Genomic DNA, 21,436 nt, shown 5'->3' on the forward strand with positions numbered 1-21,436 from the left:
TTCCTATATGAAATCACTACAGTGTATTTCATTCCAACTTGATTCTGTTAGTTTTAATGTTGTCATGCTTCAAAGCCCAGTTTTCTATCTTGGAATGCTTTAGGGGTAGAATTATACTCTTAAAATTATGCAATAAAATCTTATTTAATTAATTATAGTGCATGAATATCATTATAATCCTATATTTGTCAATTATCCAAGAAGTTTATTTCATAAGAGAGGTAAAAGAAAAATATGTTTTAGTCAATGTAGTTCTAGTTACAGATGAATATCAATAGTATAATAATGAAATTGATAAGTTAACATTTCTTTGACTCATGCTATGGTAGTCACTCATGTATGTACTTTCCATGTATTATCACATGTACTATCTACACAACAATCTTATAAAGGAATAGTATCATTACTCCTATTTTACAGATCAGAAAACTGAGGCACAGAGAGGTTGAATAGGTTGCCCACGGTCAAATAGCTACTTGCTGGTAAATCAAGAATTCAAACACATGTGATCTGGCTCCAGAGTCTGTGATTGTATGATGCTTTTTCTAAAGAGTCAGAACCTAAGTAAAAACTTTTTGGGCAAAAAGAGAATAGTGTAAGTTTTAATTATTCAATGTAACATTTATTATACCATTATTAGAATTATTCTTACTTTAATTTGGACATATATCAGAATACAAAGCATAAAAACAATTCTAACCACTTGTATATTTTCTGACCCATGTTTTCAGTAAGTGCTCAACACACATTTATTGAATATATTTAAAATGCCAAAATCAAGAGACTGAGTTATCAATATATTAATTTGTAATCAACATATGTGCTTAAGTGAATTCTTAGCCTTATTTGTTCTATTTTTACAGATGTAAAAAAGCACTGGGACTTTGGTTATAAATTTGGCTTCTGGCTTAAACCAATGCCCAAAGTTATATATGTTTTAAATGAATTATCTACTCAAGAGATAAAAACAAATACATAACTCTATTAATATATTAATGGATTATAACTCCATGAAAGAAGAGAAAATATCTAAGGTCAACAAGAAATAAAAAATGATTAATTGTAGAATCCCAGTAAAAGCCTGAATTCCAGAATAAAGAAATACAATCTTATTATTTTGAAGCATTTGGGAAAACAAAATCTAATTACTACTAAGGCGCCCAATAGCTATTTGTTCAGCGTTGCTTTAACAAACTGATAAAAAGCATCTGTTGTCAACATGTTTACATGCAAAAATGTTTGTAAACGGAATGAATGAGGGACGAACCAAGAAGACTGGCTGCTGTACATCCTATGTAATAAACAGTGTGTCCTCCCCAAATATCAGTGAATAGTGAGTCTGAACCAACACATCCAAAATACATCTGACCCAGAGGCTGAATTACCCACACTGCGGTATTTTTTTCCCATCACTGACCCATTTTCCTGTTTTGGCAAGTTCATCCTAATTTTATAGGCTATTTCCTGACCAAAATTTAGGAATTATTTTAAACCGTTAACCCCAAATGGTCTTTAATCTCCAGGAAATGGATTTGACCATAATAAGATACAAAACAGAAATTCTTTATTCAGGAGGCCAAGTGGCCAAGGCACAGAAAGGATGGGTGAGGGTGGGTGCTGCAAGAAGTTTATGTCATGTGATGGGAGTCTGGCCTTACAAACCCTGACTGGGTTCTGCCCTTGGCCCACCTCAAGCATACAGTCTCAGCAGGTGTGTGGGAATGAACGGAGCCACTAAAGATGGCAAAATCTGACTTAAAGTACATAATCATAAGAAAGCTCATGTCCCATGTCCTGAGGAGAAAAGGAGGACCACAGGAGACCAGGATCACCAGCAGCCCCCACTTCCCACCAGCCAAGCCCTCTCCAAATTAATTCACGAGCACCCTGACACTCCATATGCATACTTCTAGAACCTTCTTCCCACTCCTAACCCTTCCAACAGCACCATAGAGCTTGAACTGGAATTGCCAGCAGTAACAACAATCAATAAGAAAAAAAAAAGATAATGAGAATTGGGAAAGTCACTTTAAACGCAAAGGTTCAGTTTCTATTTGAGTGCACATTAATGTCCCAGAACAGCATGTTTATAGCTCACATCCATCAAACAGTTGCGCCTGCAAAATGAAGAAAATGAACAAGGTCTATGGTCTTCAAACCCACAGCATCAACATCACCTGTCAGAAATACAATTCTCAGAAATACAATACACCCCACACCCCCGCAATCAGAAACCCTGGGAATGGGATGCGGCATCTATGTTTCATCAAGCCCTCCAGGTGATTCTGCTGTGAGCTCAAGTTCAAGGACGACTGCTACAGGTGACCTTTTGTGGTCTTCTTCAGCTCTAAGCTGCCTTCATTGGTATAATTACTTTGCTATTTATTCCTCAAAATTTGTTTTTAATTTAACAAACAGAATAGTGCCTGGCACAAAGACAGCACTGTATAAATTTGCTTTACAAATATTGAGTCGTTTAATCCTCATACATGTTCCCTAAGCAGGACATTATTTTTGTCCCCACTTTACAGATGAGGAAATGTGGGCAGAAAGAAGTAGGCAATTTGCATGCAGTCACACAGTTATGAGAGGCACAGGCGGGATTCAAACCAGCACCCATGAGCTTAATTGCAGTATCTACTACCCCATGCACAGCAAGTGGGTCACTGGACTATTTTTCTCTCTGAGTGTATTTGAAACATTGCAATTGTCTTTCCAAGAAGTTGTGTGTACATCTCCTTTTAATGCAAGCTTCTCAGAGAAATACGCATTTCTTTTGTCTGGCTAATTTTAGAGTCTTTGGAATTAAGCTAAACCCTCAGATAGTACATGATATGTACAGATAGTACATTTATTTAAGATATAGTTAGATCAAGTATTTGCCAAATGGCCATTGCAAAAAATGGACCAAACTATGGTTGTGTGGCCTTTTTTCCCTAATAAAACCTTGCATGTCATAGGTAATAATGATAATAATATAATAATAATAATGTTGCCTTAACTCAAGCTCTAATGCAGGAATAGTCTGGAGCTAGCAAATAAGTTTCATGCAACTTAGTAATAACTCTGTGACATTAAAATGTTGTTATTTATTCTTTTAAACATTCTAAAGTGCATCTCAAAAATTAAAACCAATTAGGAAAAGGACTTGTTTGTATTTTAAAAATGGCATTTTAAAGCTGATGCTCTTGGATGATATGGAAATAAATGCTCTTGTGCTCAAGAATAAGTCATTGGTCGTATAAAAGGATAATTGCAGACTTTAGCATAAATTTTTATTGTTTTTTTAATATTACAAAATATGCTTAATTTATAAAAATATTGTTAGAGATGCAGCAGCCAAGTCTCCCTCTGATTAAAATATACATTAATATTATATCTTAATAGAAATTAAGGAAAAATACCAAAATAGTTATCTTTGGGTTTCTTTGTAATATTCTTAAACAGGAAACCAATACTGACGTAGTACCCTCAAAAATGCCCCCTACACTAAATGACAAGTGTTAGGTCAGATTTATCTTTCTGATGTGAAGACACACACTGCCATGTATTACTAAACTTTGAACCTTCTTCATCTCCAGGTATGTGACTGGCTGCTGGGATAAGTTTGTGCAAACAGCTCTGGAAACGTTGAGTTACACAACTAGAAAACACTGGGTTTTGTTCTTCATAAAGGAATATGTTTATTTGCTAAAGCAGAAACTCAATAAAAATTTCTAACAATTTTTATTAAATGTCCAATACAGGAATACTGTCTTTCCAAATATTCTGCTGAGTTGGACAACATTTATTTAATCAGCTAAACTCTGAGTGAATGTACAAATGGCTTCTCCGCTTGTTGGTATATTTGGTGAAATGGGAATAGAGAAACTAACATCAAATTGGCTTCTTCCAGTTCACAGCTGGCATCTCTTGCTGTTATCTCAACAAGAAATGCCCGCAGTACACCAAGACATTTATTTGATAATAAACAATAGTAATTCCAAAACTCTGAACAAGTATTGACTCCAAGAGCAATAAAAGATGAAGAGTTTAGATAATTCTCCTTTATCAGCACAAGATACACAAAAGCCCACATGGCATGTAGTATATTGTTTTAATATCTGATATGGACACTGTGCATTTGTCTTTACCACAATTCAAGCAAGCTTTAAAACTCAGATAACATAAAATGTTCTTAGAGTGGGCAGATTAAAAACCAAATGTAGCAAAACTAGGAATATTACTAAACCATGGAATAAACTATTTACGTAAAGAGTTCAGCACTGTATATACTTCCAAGTTGTGTTTAGTCTATGGTAGAATGTCTACTCCAAATTCCAAATTGAGAGGAAACACCTTCGTTTGACATTAGTCTTCTCTGAGTTCCTCAAAACTACCACAGAGGTCGGTAATGTAACAGAATCCCCAGGCGTCAGCACACATCTCCACTGGGACTCTCCCAGGGGTCCTGGGTGAACGGCAGCCAGAAACATTAGAACCAATTACAAGCAATAAATGGTGTCCCTCCATGTGTCAGGCTCTCCCCCAGACAGTGGGGGCATTTAAAAAAAAAAGCCATGCCTCCAGCATCTCATAATTGTCAGGGATGTTGGACTACCATATATAAGACAACATGACCCCAGTGACATGGCAGTGATAACACCCAACATTTCTTGACTGCAACCTCACTGAGCAACTGCAAGATTTCCGCAGACACTGGATTATCCTCATTTGATAGATTAGGGACCCAAGGCTCAAAGAGATTACACTTCTCCATGGAACACAGAGATTAGTCCTTCATGACAATTACCCAAGTTGCATGTTGGGGAGTGGTGAAGAATAAAGCCAGATAAATTCCATGGGTCTATATTGTGAAAGGTATACAAAACCAAGCCAAATTAAAATGAGATACCATGACACACCTATTAACATGGCCAATATTCAGCACACGGACAACACCAAAAGCTGGTGAGGACGGAGCAACAGGAACGCTCATTCATGGCTGATGGGAATGCAAAACGGGACCACCACTTTGAAGGAAGGTTTGGCAGTTTCTTACAAAACAAAACATACTCTTACCATACAATCCAGCCATTGTGTGCCTTGGTATTTACCCAAAGGAGTTGAAAACTTATATCCATATAAGAACCTACACAGGAATGTTTATAGCAACTTTATTCAAAATTGCCAAAACTTGGAAGCAAACAAGATGCCCTTCAGTAGGTGGATGGACAGATAAACTGTGGTCCATCTAGACAATAGAATATTATTCAGCCCTGAAAAGAAATGAGCTATCAAGCCATGTAAAGACATGGAGGAACCTTAAGTGCATATTACTAAGAGAAAGAAGCCAATCTAAAAAGTCTACATACTTTAGATTCCAACTATATGACATATAGATTCCAACATATAGATTCCAACTATATGACATTCTGGAAAAGAAAAAATCTATGGAGACAGTAAAAAGATCAGTGGTTATAAAGGGTTTGGGGTATAGCAGGATAAATAGATGGAGCACAAGGGAGTTTTAGGGCAGTGAAAACACTCTGTGTGATACTGTAATGGTGGATACATGTCATTATACATTTGTCCAAACCGAAAGAATGTCCAACACCAAGAGTGAGCCCTAATGTAAAGTATGGACTTTGGGTGATGATGATGTGTCAATATAGGTTCATCAATTATGACAAATGTACCACTCTGGTGAGGGATGTTGATAATGGTAGAGGCTGTACTTGTGCAGATATAGGGGCTATATGGGAAATCTCTGTACCTTGATCTCAATTTTGCTTTGAACTTAAAACTGCTCTAAAAATAAAGACTTTATTAAAAAAACAAATGAACAGGGCCGGTCAAGTGGCTCAGCTAGTTAAGAGATCGCTTGGGAGCACCAGCTCTGAGCAGCATGGCTGCGGTTCGGATCCCACATTGAGGGCCAGTGACGCTTGCCCTCTACAGTTAAGATGATGAACAACAGCTCAACCTGGAGCTGGGCTGCCATGAGCAGCCGGCAGCCAGTGTGAGCGGCCGACCAATGACCAGCGACTGATTGCCTCACCCGGGAAAAGCACAATGATCATACCAACATGGGCAGTGAAGCGACGTCCTCCACAACTAGACTGAAGAACAAAAACAGCAATTTGTCTACCTGTCTGTTCCCCTTCCCCGATTCCCCAACGCTATTCCCCTCCCCTCAATTCCCCAATAAAATATTTAAGAAAAACAAATGAACAAAACCCACCCAGCCAAAGAAATGGAAACCTTTGGTCAGGCAGTAAGCAGCCATTGTCAGGTCCTGAGCAGAAGAATGATAAGGTCATAGACTGGATCTCTGAACACAGACTCAAGACAATGTGAGGAATGGCTGGAGAGAACACAAGGCTGAAAGAAGGAGCAGGAGTCAGGGGGGTATGTGGCAAGGCTGGCACAAGGTGAACAGACCTGGAATGGGGTCATAGCCATGGAAAGAGAAAGCAGTGGGGGGAGTCTATGACGCATGTAGAAAGAAGTAGACCTGATGACTGAGTGACATGGAGGATAAAAAAAGAAGGAAGGGTGAGGCCTCGAGATGAAGTCATGGTCTCTAGGGCAAGCATCAGGGAACATCAAGGGTGCCAATGACCAAAATGGGAAAGTTGGGAAGGGCAGTTGGTCTGGGTAAAAGATAGTAAGTTCAGTTCTGGATAGATTTGCTAAGTCTGAGATCAAAGCAGGGCAGCCCAGGTGAGAGTTCCATGGGAACATGAAGACATTAGACTGGAATTCAAGAAAAAGGTTTGCAACCACCTTCACAGAATGATAACAAATCAGGGGAGTAGATCTCCATAGGTAGAGAGGATAGAGAAAAGAGAGAAGCCTGCTAGGGCCTGTTTCCATGGTATACCCACACTGAGGGGGTTGGAAGAGGAAGAACAGCAGAGAAGTAGAAGAAAACTAGGGTAGACTTATGTCACAGGATTAAGGCCACAGGAGAATAATGGAGGGGAAGCACAGGATGCAGCCAGTTCACTGTGTACCAGACTATAAAAATATGAACCCCCAAAGTAATTCTTACGGTGTTAAACTCCTTAAAAGAAATTGACAATTGAAATATGTTCTGGTTTACATCCCCTGTCATTGTATGCACAAGAATGGTAGGAATATGTCTTTTGTATTGTTTTATAGTTGACATTTTTTTAGTGGTTGTTTAATAATAGCAGGAAGAACAATGCTCTAGTGATATTATTTTAGGCATTCTATTGTTGCTTTTGCTTACTCTAGCCCAAGAACTCAAAATACCAAATCTGCTTGAGACATTTTAATGAGGTCAATCCTTTTTTCAATTTCTGGAACAATTGTTATAACAAACACTGTATACTTCATCAAAACAAGAGTTGCAATGTATTCACTTCTTGATGCCCTACTGATTTCTGAAAGGATTTGTCTTAGAGATCACTTGTGAGTTCAATTTGTCTGCAAAATCTTTACCAGCCCTTAACTAGATAACTGAACATGTGAAGTTACCACCATCCTTACCAGTCCCAAGAAATTTGCCGACAGTCTTGTTAATGAATAATAGAGGGTTTTGTGAATTCCCTCATGTCCTTGCCCAAGTGAGTGTAGGTTTTCTGGGTCAGTTCCTAAAGGCACTCCCGCCTAGAATCAGTCACCCATGCTGCAAGTCTCCAAACATTCCAATGAACCTGCAGCCTCAGGAAAGGGAACACCACCAATCCCAGGGCCCTCCCTCAGAGCTAGGTGCTTCTTATCACAGTTCTCTCCGAGACCTTGCCCTCAATGTCCCTCTGCCCCTATGGGACAAAAGTTCAGCTACCAAGATTGCTGATAACAGAAACAATGACATCTTGGTATCTGAAATGAGAGAACTTTAGGGTCATCTTTTAAATGCAAAGACCCTTAGACTTGTAAAAGCACAGGCAGAATTATCCTATTCCTGTATGATGCCCCAAAATAGTACATATGAAAATAATATGCTGGGTTTATAGTTCCTACTTCTTCTTCAGATTAGAGGTAGGAAATCTTCCCAGAAGTTTCCCTGAGTTCCCCAAAGTTGGATTAGGTGCTCCTATGGCCCTTGGTCTACCTTGATTATAGCATTTACCAGTATAAGTTGTATTTGCCTATTTCTTTCTCAGTATTTCTCTCCAAACAGCGACTTTGCTGGGGGCAGAGAGTGGATCCCACTCACTGTTGCATGGCAGCATCTGGCAGAGTGCATGGCATGAAGAAGTGCTCAGGGCACATGTGTGGAATGAAGGAAAGAAAGGATGGATCTGCCAGGGAAACTGAGGCATGGAGCTAACGAGTCCTCCAAAATCATCTTCTTAATCAATGCAGACACAAAATTTAGGATCCTCTTATCCCTAAAGCACACTCTTCTGTGTATATGTGACTAACGCATACCACCAATCATTTCAGAAGAGTGCACTCTTACACACAGTTTATGTATATTACTTCTTCTGGTTGGTATTAGAGACGTTTCTCCTCACCCTGGTCCAGTTCTGTATGTAAAAGAGCATCAGGATTTTGATTCTATCTTCACCAATCTCACTGCCAAGATATTGGGCTCTCCCGTTGCTGTCATGAACAGCATAGATATTGGGACTAAATCAGAAGTCAGCCTTTTCATTCAAATTACATTTCTAGCAGAACGTGGTCCATACTTGCATGGACATTAAATCTCACTTCATTTGAGTTCTAAGTCATTGAGTCCCTCGAGTGGTGACTCATGGTCTGGAGATGCCAATGTCGCTAGGCAGGCATCATCACACTACAGGCAAAGTTCACATTTCTGATCCTAAGAAATAATTTGTTAAGGAGCGTCACATGGACCCATTGGAGGGAGCAATTTAGAGGCTTCCTTATGGAAGGAACCATTCATTCAGCTCAGTATAACTGCACTACTGAGACCACAGGGCACTCACACCATCATAACACTATGGGCACATTTTTGTCTCAGGCCGGCGCCCTGTTCCTCCCTTATTGCCTAAGAAAGAAAAGATACGGGTGGGAGTCATGGGTAGGTGTGGCAAAACTCACTGGCTTAGAAAGAAAATCCATCCATTAGTAAATGAACAGTGTAACCATAACAGACATGGTCAACCGTAAACTCAAACAGCATTTCATAAGAAACATAAATAACCACAGTTTGTGCCTAGCATCTAGTAAGTGAAGTTTGGGCATACAAATGCAGGTAAAGTGTGATTCAGATACTCCAAAGGAGCAGGAGCTCCAAGAATCATTTGTGTTGGCTTCTCAACTAGGATTTGATTGACTTGAAGCATCTTATCATTCAAAATGTATTTTTAAATGATATTTTGCTTGGATCAATACTGAAGTTATTTCAGCTTTTTGGTGTACCCAACAGCTGATTTTGGAAGGAGGTAAGTAAAACAATGTTCTTGATGACATGAAAAGACAAATTTTTTAATTAGCCAGATATTATTTTTGAATGGATTTTCTTGTACACCCATTAGTCATATGCATCTCTCTGGAATTTAGCCAGGAAAAATATAGTGTAATGATAATACGTGTTAAGTGGTGATCAGAGGGTGTCCACGTGCCAGATCTCTTAAAATACTATGTGACATGAGGGATAGAGCAGAGCTAGTGGACAGGAATGTACTTGGGCTTTAGAGAATAAAGGGAAGTAAAAAAACCCCAAGTCAACAGTAATGAGTTTGATTTCCCAGGTAGGAACAGGAGTTTCCTAAGTGAGTGGCTCATTCTTTCAAGTCCTGGATATTTGAAAAGTTAGCTCTTACAATTAGCTTTGCTCTGCTAATATTATCAATCAGAAAATCTAAGTCTAAACAGGGGTTCATATTTCCAAATAGAGAGCTTTCATTAGCTTGCCACCAGGTTTAGCAATCTCTCCTTGGAAGTATTAAATCTTTTGGTCACTCTTTCTACACCCAAATAAAGTGTTCTGGAGCCTCTTCTTTTGAAAGTATTTTGTCAACATCACTGGAGAGTGTTTAAATAACTGACTACAGACGCTGGCTGGACTAGGAAACACTCTGAAGTTAATTGTTGGTGTAATCATTAGTCCCTTCAATATCCAGTGAAGGCACTGCCAGCAAAGGAGTCCAATGCGCTATGATGACACATGTGCTCACATTAACAGTTTATTCTGGCATGTAACAGTTAATAATTTATATACAATAAAGTAGAATCAGTGAATATCATTCTTCCGGAAAACAATTTAAAAGAATGAACAAAAGAAACAAACAAAAAAACCTGAAGAGTAAGATTAGGATTTGAAACAGTAAAAGAATGAGAAATGTGGCAAGTAGCAAAATCATTTTTAAATGTTTGGCAGGGGAGTGGGGGGGAGACGATGCAAAATGTGTTTAGAAATCACATCTTCCTGGGGTTTTGTCTACAAGGCTTTGACACTGCGGAACAGCTGAGGTCTTTATTCTGTCTGAGGGGAAGGAAAAAAGGAAAGAACAACAGTACATCACGGGCAGTCCTGGGCTGGAAGCCTTTACTCCGGCTAACACAACTCCCAGCTCCTTTCCGGGCCAGCACATAGCCGGAGGAAATCAAAACTACTAGGATAACAATTTGTGCATAGAACAATGATATGGGGTTTAATTTTGGTTTCACACTCAAATATAAATGCGGTTATAATTTTTTAAATATATTAACAAAAGGCAACGAGTAGAGTATGGTAGCTTTTTAAAGCTACACTACAGAAAAGCCCCACTGCTGTTCTTGAGCGTGTATTAGAAAAATCGTGGGAAAGCAAGATACAGCTGTTTCCAGGCAAACGGCCCAGAACTGTTCAGCATCAACCAACAGTCTCCAAAGAACGACAGAAACACGCCCAAAGCGACTCAGGGCACATGTGTGGGGTTGCGAGCAGCGTGGGGCGCGAGTGTCCATCCCTCCCGCCCCCGACTCACCCAGGCACCCAAGGCAGGTGAAGACGGCCAGCCGCTCTGTGCGCCCCGCAGTGTGAGTTCAAATCCCACTAACTCCCGAGCATCCTCACCCATCACGGTGCGCACCAAGTTCTGCACACTTGCCCACGGCCCTGAGGAGTCCCATAACTCGCCCCTACCCAGCCCACAACAAAGAAAGCTCCCTAATGGATGCGCGATCTCAGCCCACAGGGATCACCAGCGAGGAACGACCTGAAGAGTACACCTGGCCAAGCGCGGCCCCGGAGGGGTGGGCGGAAGGCTCCGGCTAGGGACAAAGGGGCAGCGCGGGGCGCCCGGGGCGCAGGACCGGACGCCGGGTAGCCGGGCCGGCCGGGACTCACCTTCGCAGCGGCCCGGCTGCGCTCCTCGTGGAGCAGGAGGGCGGCAGGCAGCAGCAACAGCCAAACGCCGAGCGGGGGCCCCATGGTGGTGCGCCGGGGCGGCGGCGACCCGCGGTTGGTGGCGGGGGACGGTGGCCGGGCGCTCGAGTGCCGCGGCGGGCGGTTCACTCTCGGAGGGCCCGGGCGTTAGCGCAGCGCACAGTCCCGGGCGAGGCGGCTTGTAGCAGAGACCTGAGCGCCGCCAGGCGAGCTCCCCAATTTGTTGGCCCTGCCCCCTTCCCTCGGTGGCGCGCTCGCAGAGGGGAGGATTCTGCAACGCCTGTAAGAGGCAGCGGGAGCGCGCGGCCGGAGGACTGTGGCCGCCGCGCGCCTGGACGCTAGGGCTCTGCATTCCTCACCCATTCGCTGCCTCTGCTGGACCCTGCCTCCCTGCTCCCGCCGCCTGCGAGCCCCGAGGCCCGCGCCCCGGGGAGAACGGGGCAAAGGCGCTGCTGATGTGCCTCCGGCGGGCGCTTCTGAGGGTCGGAAGCCGGGCCTGAGGTGAGAGCAGCCCCGGGGAGAGACCCAGGCCGCGGGCACGAACTTGGGGCGCCCTGTGCAGGCTCTTAGGCGTGGGAGAGGGGATGGGGATCAAACGGCCGCGGCCAAGCAGCACCCACCAGGGCCTAGATGGGAAGGTTCCCTTTGCTTCTGTCTGGTGGTGGGGCGGCCCTCCGTCCCCCGCAAGGAGGTGTGGGCGCACTTCGCTTTCGGGCTTATTACAGACGGAGGCGGCAGCAGGGATGCCTCCCTCCCCAGTCCCTGCTAAGTCCGCTTTGTCTCTCCCCTTCCAGGCTAGGAGGGACCAACCGGATCCCCAAGTGGCTGGATTGAGAACATGGACAGAGACCAGTGCACGGCGTCTAGCCCTGCCCTGCGGCGGTAAGCAATTTTCTGCCGTGCCCCCGTGGGTCTCGCGCGCGGGGCTCTTTCGTGTAACTTTCAGGAATTGCCAAGCTGGGCCGCACGCTCATGGCGCTTTTCCTCCCTCTCCCCTCCAGGTGGCTACTGCTGGGGGCTGTGACTGTGGGGCTCCTGGCCCAAAGCGTCCTGGCGGTAAGTCCTGGCTCCCGTTCGTGGGCTTTGATTCGCGCGCCCGAGAGTGGTTGGGACACCTTGACAAAAGGCAGCTCGTGCGTGTTCACCTGAGCATGTGTGTATGTGCCTGTGTGTCCTCCTGCAGCCCCTATCCAGCCTAGGTTCTGAGAAAGCTCGCTTTCCCCCAGGAACTTAGGTTTGCATTGCCTTGGTTTCCCCACCGTCAATCCTGTGCCAATCCCGTGCGTTACTGGCTTAGGCCCTTCCACGGGAGCCAATAATTAAAAACATAGACTGCAGCATCCTTTTCCAAGGCGCAGGCAGAGCCCCAGCCTTAGAAGTGAGGGAAGACTGTCAGTCACGTGGCAATGAGGCGCCAGGATACAGGTTAGAGATGTTTTTGTAGAATTCAGAAGCTGGTGTCTAGGTACTTACTGCACAGCCCTTGGAAGAGTTTTCTTGCTCTTCTAAATAAGAGGCTGGGGGAAATGGGCGGGGCAAGGAGGAAAACACGACAGCGTTGTACTTGGTTTCAACATTGTGAGAGAGCAACGGCTGACAACGCGTTTTCTCCCAACAATTGTACTGCGCCTGGAAGAGCCATGATGGGAGCTGCGTTTGCTCTGTGCCGTCCCCCGACCCCAGAGCAGCCCTGCCATTTAAGGAGCTCTGTCAATACTGTCATTGCGCTCGTGATGGCAGTATGGGATTTTATAAATTGTGTTTAAATACTAGGAGCCACTTTTACCGCGCTTTATGGTAGTATGGCAAAACTGCCACAGGTTTGGTGGGTCTCTTCAGTGGAGGATACAAATGTTTAAACTAGAACTGAAAATCAAGGGAACATACTAGGTGTCCCAGACCCCACTCTGTACTCTGCCCTGAATAGGATTTCTGTAGCACCTGATTTCCCAGGTGACTCTTGCTGGAAATTCCCCCTTCCCTCGAGGGTTCCCACTCTGGGTAGAGTGCACACACAAGAAAAATGGGATGCTCTATTTGAGGTTTGATTTAAATTCTCTTATTTTCACATTGTTCTATCCTCACGTAAAACAAAGATTTTAAAGGCTGTGAGCGAGGAAGAACCACCCTAGCTTGGAAAAGAACCTTTAGCCTTACTTTTCTGCTGCCTTCTGCTCCAGTTCAGGGAGGGCCAAGGTTGGGATGTTAGAAAGGAGGCCGGAGACTTTGACTGGAACATTCCAGGCCGAAGTTTTCTTCAAGTTCAGGTCTGTCTTTTCCTTTGTACACATCCTACTGTAATAAGGACAGAACCTGGGTATTTGTCCCTTATGGGTCCTTATGCACATAGGACATATAGGACTTGGCCCAGAGTTACACACACACTCAAAGAAGGACAAGGTTCCTAGAAAGGAAAGCGCTGAATCCTGTTCAGCGCGTGTGCGTTGGCTGTTCTGTCTCCCACACCCATTTACCCTCTAGAGCCGCTTTTGTGATATCAGTGTTTTCCTTCCTGAGGAATGTATGAGTCCCGGGAATTTTACTTGGGACTGATCCTAAAGTCAGTGGAAAGGGCTTCATGTCAGAAGACCTGGGTCCTAATTGCAGCTCTACCCAGCCTCATAAACCTGGAGGCCCAGGTTTCCACACTTTGAACAGAGAATACCCACTGGCTTTTTACAGAGGTCAATGCCCTGCCACATGTATTACACCTCCCTGCCTTCCTCCAAAACCTCTTAGATGCTGTAAACTCACCTGAGTCTCTTTGCTCTCTGATCCTTGGATGGGACCAAGAGCATTTATTGCTTAGCAGTGCTTCTCAGAGTACAGTCCTTGGACCTCTACATTCACCTGGAAAGGCTGGTTAAAAATTCAGACCTCTGGCCTGCATTGTAGACCTTCTGATCAGACCTTCTGGGGTGTAGCCTGGGAGTCCACATTCCCATTTGATGCCAAAGTTTGGGAACCACGGAACTAGAGTATTGTGTTGAAGGGCAGTGGGAGTCACTTCCCAATTTATTTCATGTCCCTGGGCTTTAGATTCTAAATCTATAAATAAAAACAGATAAATACTTCTGAGTTATTTTACTAGAGACATATTAATATATATTATTCAATAGACATGCAATTTGTGATGCTCAACAATGGATCTTCTACTTACTAACTTATGACCACTGGTTTTAATAGCTGTTACTCATGAAATAATTCCTTGATCCTTAGATATAGTCATTAAAATAATCTTTTTTAAATTTTAAGTGGCAAGTTCTGCTCCTCCCCTATTTGTATATCATGCTCAAGAACCCTGTCTCATTGCCTGTTTGTATCAAAGACTCTTCCCAGGGCTAGATCAATTTAGTAAAAATAGCTGCTCATTGTTGCTTGAAAGTTTTAGAGCAGAAGCAGCTACAAGTGGTTAATGAAGAGAATAGATAATTATTTAATGACTACTTCCGATATGTCAATTTGTGTCTTAATATCTTCTGAGCCTCATAGGAAAACACACATATGATAGAGGCAAATATTATTATCACCCCCATTTTACAGATAGGAAAACAGAGGCACAAAGAGTTTAAGCCAGTTGCCCAAGGTCTCTCTCTGTAAGTGGCGGTTGTGGGATTTTAACCTAGGCATTTGCCTACTGCATTAAGCTTCCCAGGATCAGACTGTAAGTCAGTAATGAGGGTGCTCCTGAGTGTCTGTGTTTGAGTCTCCTGGTTGTGCTTTCTCCTTGATCTTAAGCGTGACTAACAGAGTAAAGCCTACTCCTCCTCCTCTGCTGCTTTGCTCTAAAGAGCAAGGGTCCAGAGCAAGAGAGAAGCAGTAGGACCAGTTCTCCAAAAGGAGAAAAATAAGCAGAAATATCACTGGGCAGCCTGGGCTCAGGACCCAACATAGACACATGTGCTCTGCGTGTGCAGCCATGGGCAGCACTCACTGTTGTTCAGGTTGCCTTTCCTAAAGGTGCCCTGCCCTGAAAGCAATGCCAAGGTGCCGAGCACATGTGCAGAGGGTCCGCCCTAAAAGGCAGTGCAGCATGAAGATTATTACTGCACACTCGGAAGGTAGGCTGCCTGGGGACCATTCCCAATTCAGCAGCTGATGAGCTGCTGCCTACCCGTGGTGCTTACCCAACCCCTGTGTCCTGGTTACCCACTCTCCTGCAATGGGGATGTTACCAATGGTATCCACCTCTAGGGCCAGGGGCTATTAGATGAGTGGATGTGCGTGAAACAGAGCAAGGCTCAAGGTGTCTGTTTGGCCTGTGTCAGGGAAGGTTCCCGCATCAGCCGGCCATGTTCCCAGTCTTAAAGGAGACTTAAAAGCGCTCATCGCAGCCCATGCTGAGCATTGTTACTTATCTTAAGAGATAGGGCAGCAGTCTTAAAGATCTAAGAGACCAGTCCTGTGTGATCCCGGGAGAAAGAGAATTCCAGAGAACAAAGACCTTCCATCCCTGAGATTAAATATGCTGGGGGCTGGGCTGACCTCATGACCTCAGCTGGGGACACAAGTTGCACACTTTAGATTCTAGATATCAGGGTGCAGCCCTGTACACCCCAGGAAATGCTGGCCTCCAGACTGCCTTCAGCACCAGCTTCAGTTTCCAGGGCCCCATGCCCTGGAAAATTCTCTTGCTGTGCCTGCAGGTTGCCACATTATTCCGCCCTCCCCCTAAAAGGAAAAAGAAACAACAGCAGCAACAAGGTATTCTAAAGTTTTTCTCTTCTCCTTTCAATCAGCTTATTGATAATTGATGAAAAATGTGTAGTGCTAAGATGCTCCCGATGCTGTATTTAAGAATCACAGAGAACAGTTCTTTCCCAGAATTCCCTAGAACGTTAGTCCTATTGTTCAAAACCTGGACCCCTAAGAAGAAGGGAAATAGCACAAGGTTCCTCCTCTGTTAATGGAAAAACAAGCATGTCTCCAGCTCTCTGTAGGTGATTAAAGCAACCCTCCCTGATGGCTTGTATGAGTTGGCTGCAGTAAATAACACCAGGGACTTGTCAGAGCACCCCAGAACTAGACGAAGGTACGGAGGGTGAATGTGGGGAACACAGCTCTCACACTACCAGTGGGTGTATTTAGAACCAGAGAGAGAGAAAGAAAAAAGTGAAATTCAAGTACAAAGCTCTAGAATAGAAAAAGATTTTGCTAGCATAATAAAAATCAAAGGATTGTCTGTCTTTCAGGAGAGAGGATTTTTTTAAAAAAATGGGTGGCCAGCTTCAAGTAAATCATAGAGAAAAATTGAGGGCAAAATGAAAGGGCAATGACTTTTCAATATTATGTTGATAATGAAGATGTCATTCTATAGAAGGAGGTTTTGGAATGTCGTGTTCTTTTCATCTGAGAAGGGATATTTATCTTTGATTAGAGGAATTCAGAGAAAGCGCTGAAATTGGTTTCTTGCTGTATCTGCTGGTGACAGTTGTTGGTCTTATCACCACCCCCGAAGGTGGTAGGTAAAGTCTGCAACCCCGGCCTTGGCTGATTCAGCTTGAAAACCAGGCAATCTATGCCGTAGCTGGTGGCTTCCTGGGCCAGTGACTACCTCACCCCTGCCTGCCTACTCATTGGCTGTTTGACCCCAGCCAAGTGGCAAGTCACTTAATTGCTTTGGCCCTGGGCATGAGGGAGGGCTGAAGCAGAGCTGTTGTGTGGTTTCAGTGCTCCAGGCTGTCAAGCGCCCCAGGTGAGCTGGAGAGTCACAGCTGAGGACAGAGCACTCACACCTGCCACAGGCCCTTCCGTGAGCTCAGGCGGTGGTGATCAACTGGGTCTCCCTCTTCCCAGCTGTGATATTGGGACTAGGAATGCTTTTGCAGGAAAGCGATTAGGCCGCTCCAGGATATGACTTAAAAATAACTATGCTGCATCAGGCTTTTTATCTTCAGGGTGTGAGAAGTTTCTGGAATTCAGTGAATGGTACTTAATCAGCTGAGATGAGCGAACGGGCAGGTTATTTCGTGGATACCTATTGCCACTCCTCCCGTATTTACTCTCTCAGTTAATGAGACTGTCCTGGGACAGATGAAGGCCTGAATGACTCACCAGCCTGGATTTTACCAGCTTCCCTAGGAGTGTGATTTTTCTTTTGATTACCCATGAAAGAAGAAGGGGCTATCTAATCTTAGTGAGACCCATAGGTTTCTCCAATCTCATCCATGTGCTCATGGAGTGAATTCCAAAGGAAGTGTGAGCTTCCAGCAGCTCCCCCTGCAAGCTCTGCCTACCCGTTGGCATCTGAGCCCCTGAATGCATGGATCTGGTCTCCTCATGTTGGTAGCTCCCCGTCTCCCGCCACTCCTGGCCAACTGCTGATGTGCACTGTGCACTGTTAGCATGTGTTCTGTTAGCTGCCTTGAATGAGGCTGCCTTTTGTAGCAACAGTTTCTTTTGTTAAAAAAAAAAAAAAGAAGAAAAACAAAAAAGAGCTGCTTCTCTAAGTGCAGTGCAGTACCCTGAAAGAGAGAACATTTGGAGAAAAACTGGCGAAATTCTAATACAGTCTGGAGTTTAATGTACTCATGTTAATTTCTGGTTTTGACAAAATGGGCCGAGGTTATGTAAGACGTTGACATAGCATCATTGTGTCTGGGCAGAGGGCATACATGGACACTCTGCACTATCTTTACAACTTTTCTGAGAATCTAAATTATTTCCAAATAAAAGCCTGCTCTTGGAAGCCAAAGACCAGTCCCATTTGGCATGCATAAACCAGACAGACAAGTGCAAAGAGAAAGCTGAGAAATAGCAAGCCTGAGACAAGTGAACAGCAGATGTGGCAGGCGAGAGGAAAATATGGTTCCCACTCTTTTCTCTGATAGACTAAGTAAACAAAAGGCACTTCTGTGGACTTGGAAATATAGCAGAAATGGCCCCTGCCAGGGGAAAGGGGTTTTGTCCCCCTAACTTGGGTGGAGTGCTGTATAAAGAGAGAAAAGGAAAAGCATCCTGATGGCGTTTCCACAGCTTAGCATCTCATGGGGGTTCTGGGGTGCACCACAATAGCCTCCTTCTTCTTGACACCGATTGGGCAGGGGAAACAGTGGCACGGTTGTTTCCTGAGCTTGCAGTGGCATGGCAAGATTGCATGATGGTGTCACTTCCAGGAAGACATTAGACACGACATGCTCACACCTCTAGCTCTTACTAATTTGTCAGGCTGGCACCTGTAGGCACTCTATTTCAGTTATGGGTGGGGGGAAAGAACCAAGAACAAGGATGGCCAGTGTCCAATGGCTGTCACCTCACACATTTGCCCCTGTCACCACCCTGCAGGAACAGAGCAGCCTCTGCCCCCTGGCCCTTCTCAATTCTGTTTTGCAGCTTCCTGCATACCTTATCTCCTCTCAGTAGCCTGCAGCCCCTGTGGCATGAAGGGCGCCCTGCCCCCTCGCCTATCGGAGTACCCCTCTGGCAGATGGCACATGCAGAATGCCTGTGTCTGCCCAGCTGGGACCTCTATCCCTTGGAATTGAGACCCATTCAAGAGTCTAATTAAAGTGCCCTCTTAAACTGCTAGGACTTTAAATTATCACTAGAGATTAGTGATTTTAAATCATCATTCATAACTTTTATAAACATTAAACACTTGTCTTCACTCATCCTCAACTATAATTACCACAATCCAAAGTTTGGGGCACGTTACATGGCTCCTCCAGGATTTGTTCTCTACATTTTATGCGCCAGGGCCTGAAACACAGTAATCACTCAATAAAGTGCCTGTTTCATAAATGAGTGAAGATGTTAGTTGAAAATGAGTTAGTTAAAAGTATTCAAACAAATCTTTTGGGTGAGGAATAGCGTCATGGAACAATTAATAAAAGATGAGATAAAAATGCAGTTTTCCTCACTGTGCTTTTTTTTTTTTTCCAAATTAAATGCTTCCCCCACTGGATAAAGCTAGCTGTATATAATGATAAAGGAAGCATTGATCTGTCTATGAAAGATTTGCAATCCCAGGGATTGTTTCAGCCCCACCCATGAAATTCCTATGTTGCCGCTTTAGCCCAGGTCAATAACCCCCCCCCCCCGTACCCCTGTGGGAATTACAGAAAAATTTGTGTTATTGGATTACATGGTCTGATTTTCTGGTACCTGGAAGAAATTACATAACAATATGTTTTTCTACGTGTGGAGCGCTTTGGACTGTGTGTGACTGTCTTTGTGGAGTGATGTGAGTCCTGTGAGAACAAAGGAAAGGCCTTCAGCTGGGCGACATGATCAAAGACGCATGCTCCCTGGGAGGCCTCCAATGCTCTGGTTTGTCTATTAGGGAAAATTGACGCTAATTAGCAAGGACTGGGCAATAATTGCAAACTGGTGTTGGGAAGGAGGGACGCAGGAAACAGACCAGCCCCATAGGACCTGTTGGTGCATCACTCCCTCCTCCTCTGGCCTCACTCTGCTGACACTGGCTCCAGGTGGGAGAAAAGGAAGGGGTCTTCTGGTATCAGCATAAGAAAGAGTAACCCTTGAAGGTGCTTTTAGTGTTCCAGAACCCCCAGGGACAGCTGAAATACCCCACAGGAGAAACACAGTAACTCCTGTTGGTTGAGCACAGTGGTGCCCAGAACTAATCTTAGCCACTGGCACATATTACCTGCTAAATGCCCACAACTCTGTATTATCCCACTTTACAGATGTGCAGCCTGAGGCACACACAAGTTAGGGAGCTTGTTAAGGTCAATAAGGAATAAAGTTGGGAATGAAGCCTAGGACTCGCTGATTCCAAAACTTCTGCTCTTAACCACTATGCTAGGCTGGCAAATCTCTAGCCATAGAACATGTACGCATATTCAAAATCTGCAAGACATTGGATGTATAAAATATACATAAGATCTGATTATATAATTATATATAAATATGAAGTGTACTATATGTAAAATGCATGTGTATATTATTTATCTACATGGAATATGTCTAGATAATAGATGTAGATGATAGAGATAGGTGATAGATAGACAGATGATGATTGGTAGATAGATAGATAGATACCGAGATGAGAGAGAGAAATGGAGAACATAGAGCACACCACACACAGCCCCTTGGATGGTCCTGGCTCCTTTGCCTATAAGGGATGCCCAGTAGGAGGAAGGAGGGAGAACAGCTGTCTCTAGGGAGCCTCAGGCAGACCTGTTCTCTTTAGAGTCCCTTTAGGGTCTGCAGAGAGGTTAACCTACACATGTAGATGACTGAGTAGCTCGTGAACCCTGAGAAACAAAGACTAGAGAGGCTGCATTCTGGGGAGGCCCACAAAGGATGACCAAGGAGATGTGAGAGTGGGCAAGGGGGAATCCGATTGGTGGAATAGAGTTCCTGCGAAACTCTTCTTCTCCAGGTCCTTCTCAAAATTCCAGGCCATGGAAGTATATTAACTACAGCTACATAAAGGGAGGGGGGACATGCAAACACTGTCTCCAAGCGGATGGAGAGGCTGTTAAAAATTGTTAGTCCTAACTTGGGAGAAAGATTAAATGAAACCCCCTGGGGAGTAAGAGACCTCCCTAAAATTATCTTAGCTCTGCAGGAGACCCCTGTGGACACCAGTGGAATGATGACAGAATCCATTTTTTCCTGGATTGAGCCCAACTTCCTTATGTTGGGGCTGCTTTATTGCTGTTTTTGGTTCTGATGTTTTTCACTAGAGTTGCCAAGTACCAACAGGTAGACAGGTGTGCTCTATGAAGAAGAGTTGGAGCATCTCGTTTTGAGTTCAATAACTGGGAAAAGTCACTTTTTCCTTTCTGAGCCTCCTTTTTCATCATGTGTAAAAAAAAAGAATGCTAATGGTGAGATCATTTATGTGACATTTGCTCACCAAATCAACATGTCCAATTCTACTAGGAATAATGTTCACTCACAAGTTATATACATGAATGCTTTCATGGGCTCGGGTCTGGGTCTCAGAGGGAGCACAGGCCAGGAGCAGCAGGGTCGGAGGGTTCTGAGTATGTGTTGTGTGTGGGCAGGGAAGGCAGGGGGGATTGGTGGTCAGAGTTGTCCAACTGTGTGACCAAATTTTTAAGTTAAGTATGCCATCTGGAATTATCCATGTGTAGAGAGCAACCTGAAGAAGTTCATTCACTGTTTGAGACCGAGTTTCTCTCTCCTTTGACTATATTAGGCTTACAGTAT

At 44.0% G+C, this 21,436-nt stretch overlaps 2 protein-coding genes across 2 annotated transcripts in view; one reads left to right on the top strand and one right to left on the bottom strand.

The window, feature by feature from the left end:
• The window catches only part of COL4A1 (collagen type IV alpha 1 chain), a 156,618-nt gene extending 145,145 nt beyond the window's left edge, over positions 1–11,473 (bottom strand). The window contains exon 1 of the mRNA XM_019644753.1: positions 11,255–11,473. Within this exon, the coding sequence (XP_019500298.1) occupies positions 11,255–11,338 (84 nt within the window). The 5' untranslated portion in view covers positions 11,339–11,473. The remainder of the gene's footprint in view (positions 1–11,254) is intronic.
• Positions 11,474–11,603: 130 nt separating this feature from the next.
• COL4A2 (collagen type IV alpha 2 chain) overlaps positions 11,604–21,436 on the top strand; it is a 188,063-nt gene continuing 178,230 nt past the window's right edge. Inside the window, exons 1-3 of the mRNA XM_019644780.1 lie at positions 11,604–11,794; positions 12,088–12,175; positions 12,295–12,349. Coding sequence (XP_019500325.1) covers positions 12,132–12,175; positions 12,295–12,349 — 99 coding nt within the window. The 5' untranslated portion in view covers positions 11,604–11,794; positions 12,088–12,131. The remainder of the gene's footprint in view (positions 11,795–12,087; positions 12,176–12,294; positions 12,350–21,436) is intronic.

Source organism: Hipposideros armiger, unplaced genomic scaffold (assembly GCF_001890085.2).
Source record: "Hipposideros armiger isolate ML-2016 unplaced genomic scaffold, ASM189008v1 scaffold_91, whole genome shotgun sequence".
Classification (NCBI taxonomy): Eukaryota; Metazoa; Chordata; class Mammalia; order Chiroptera; family Hipposideridae; genus Hipposideros; species Hipposideros armiger.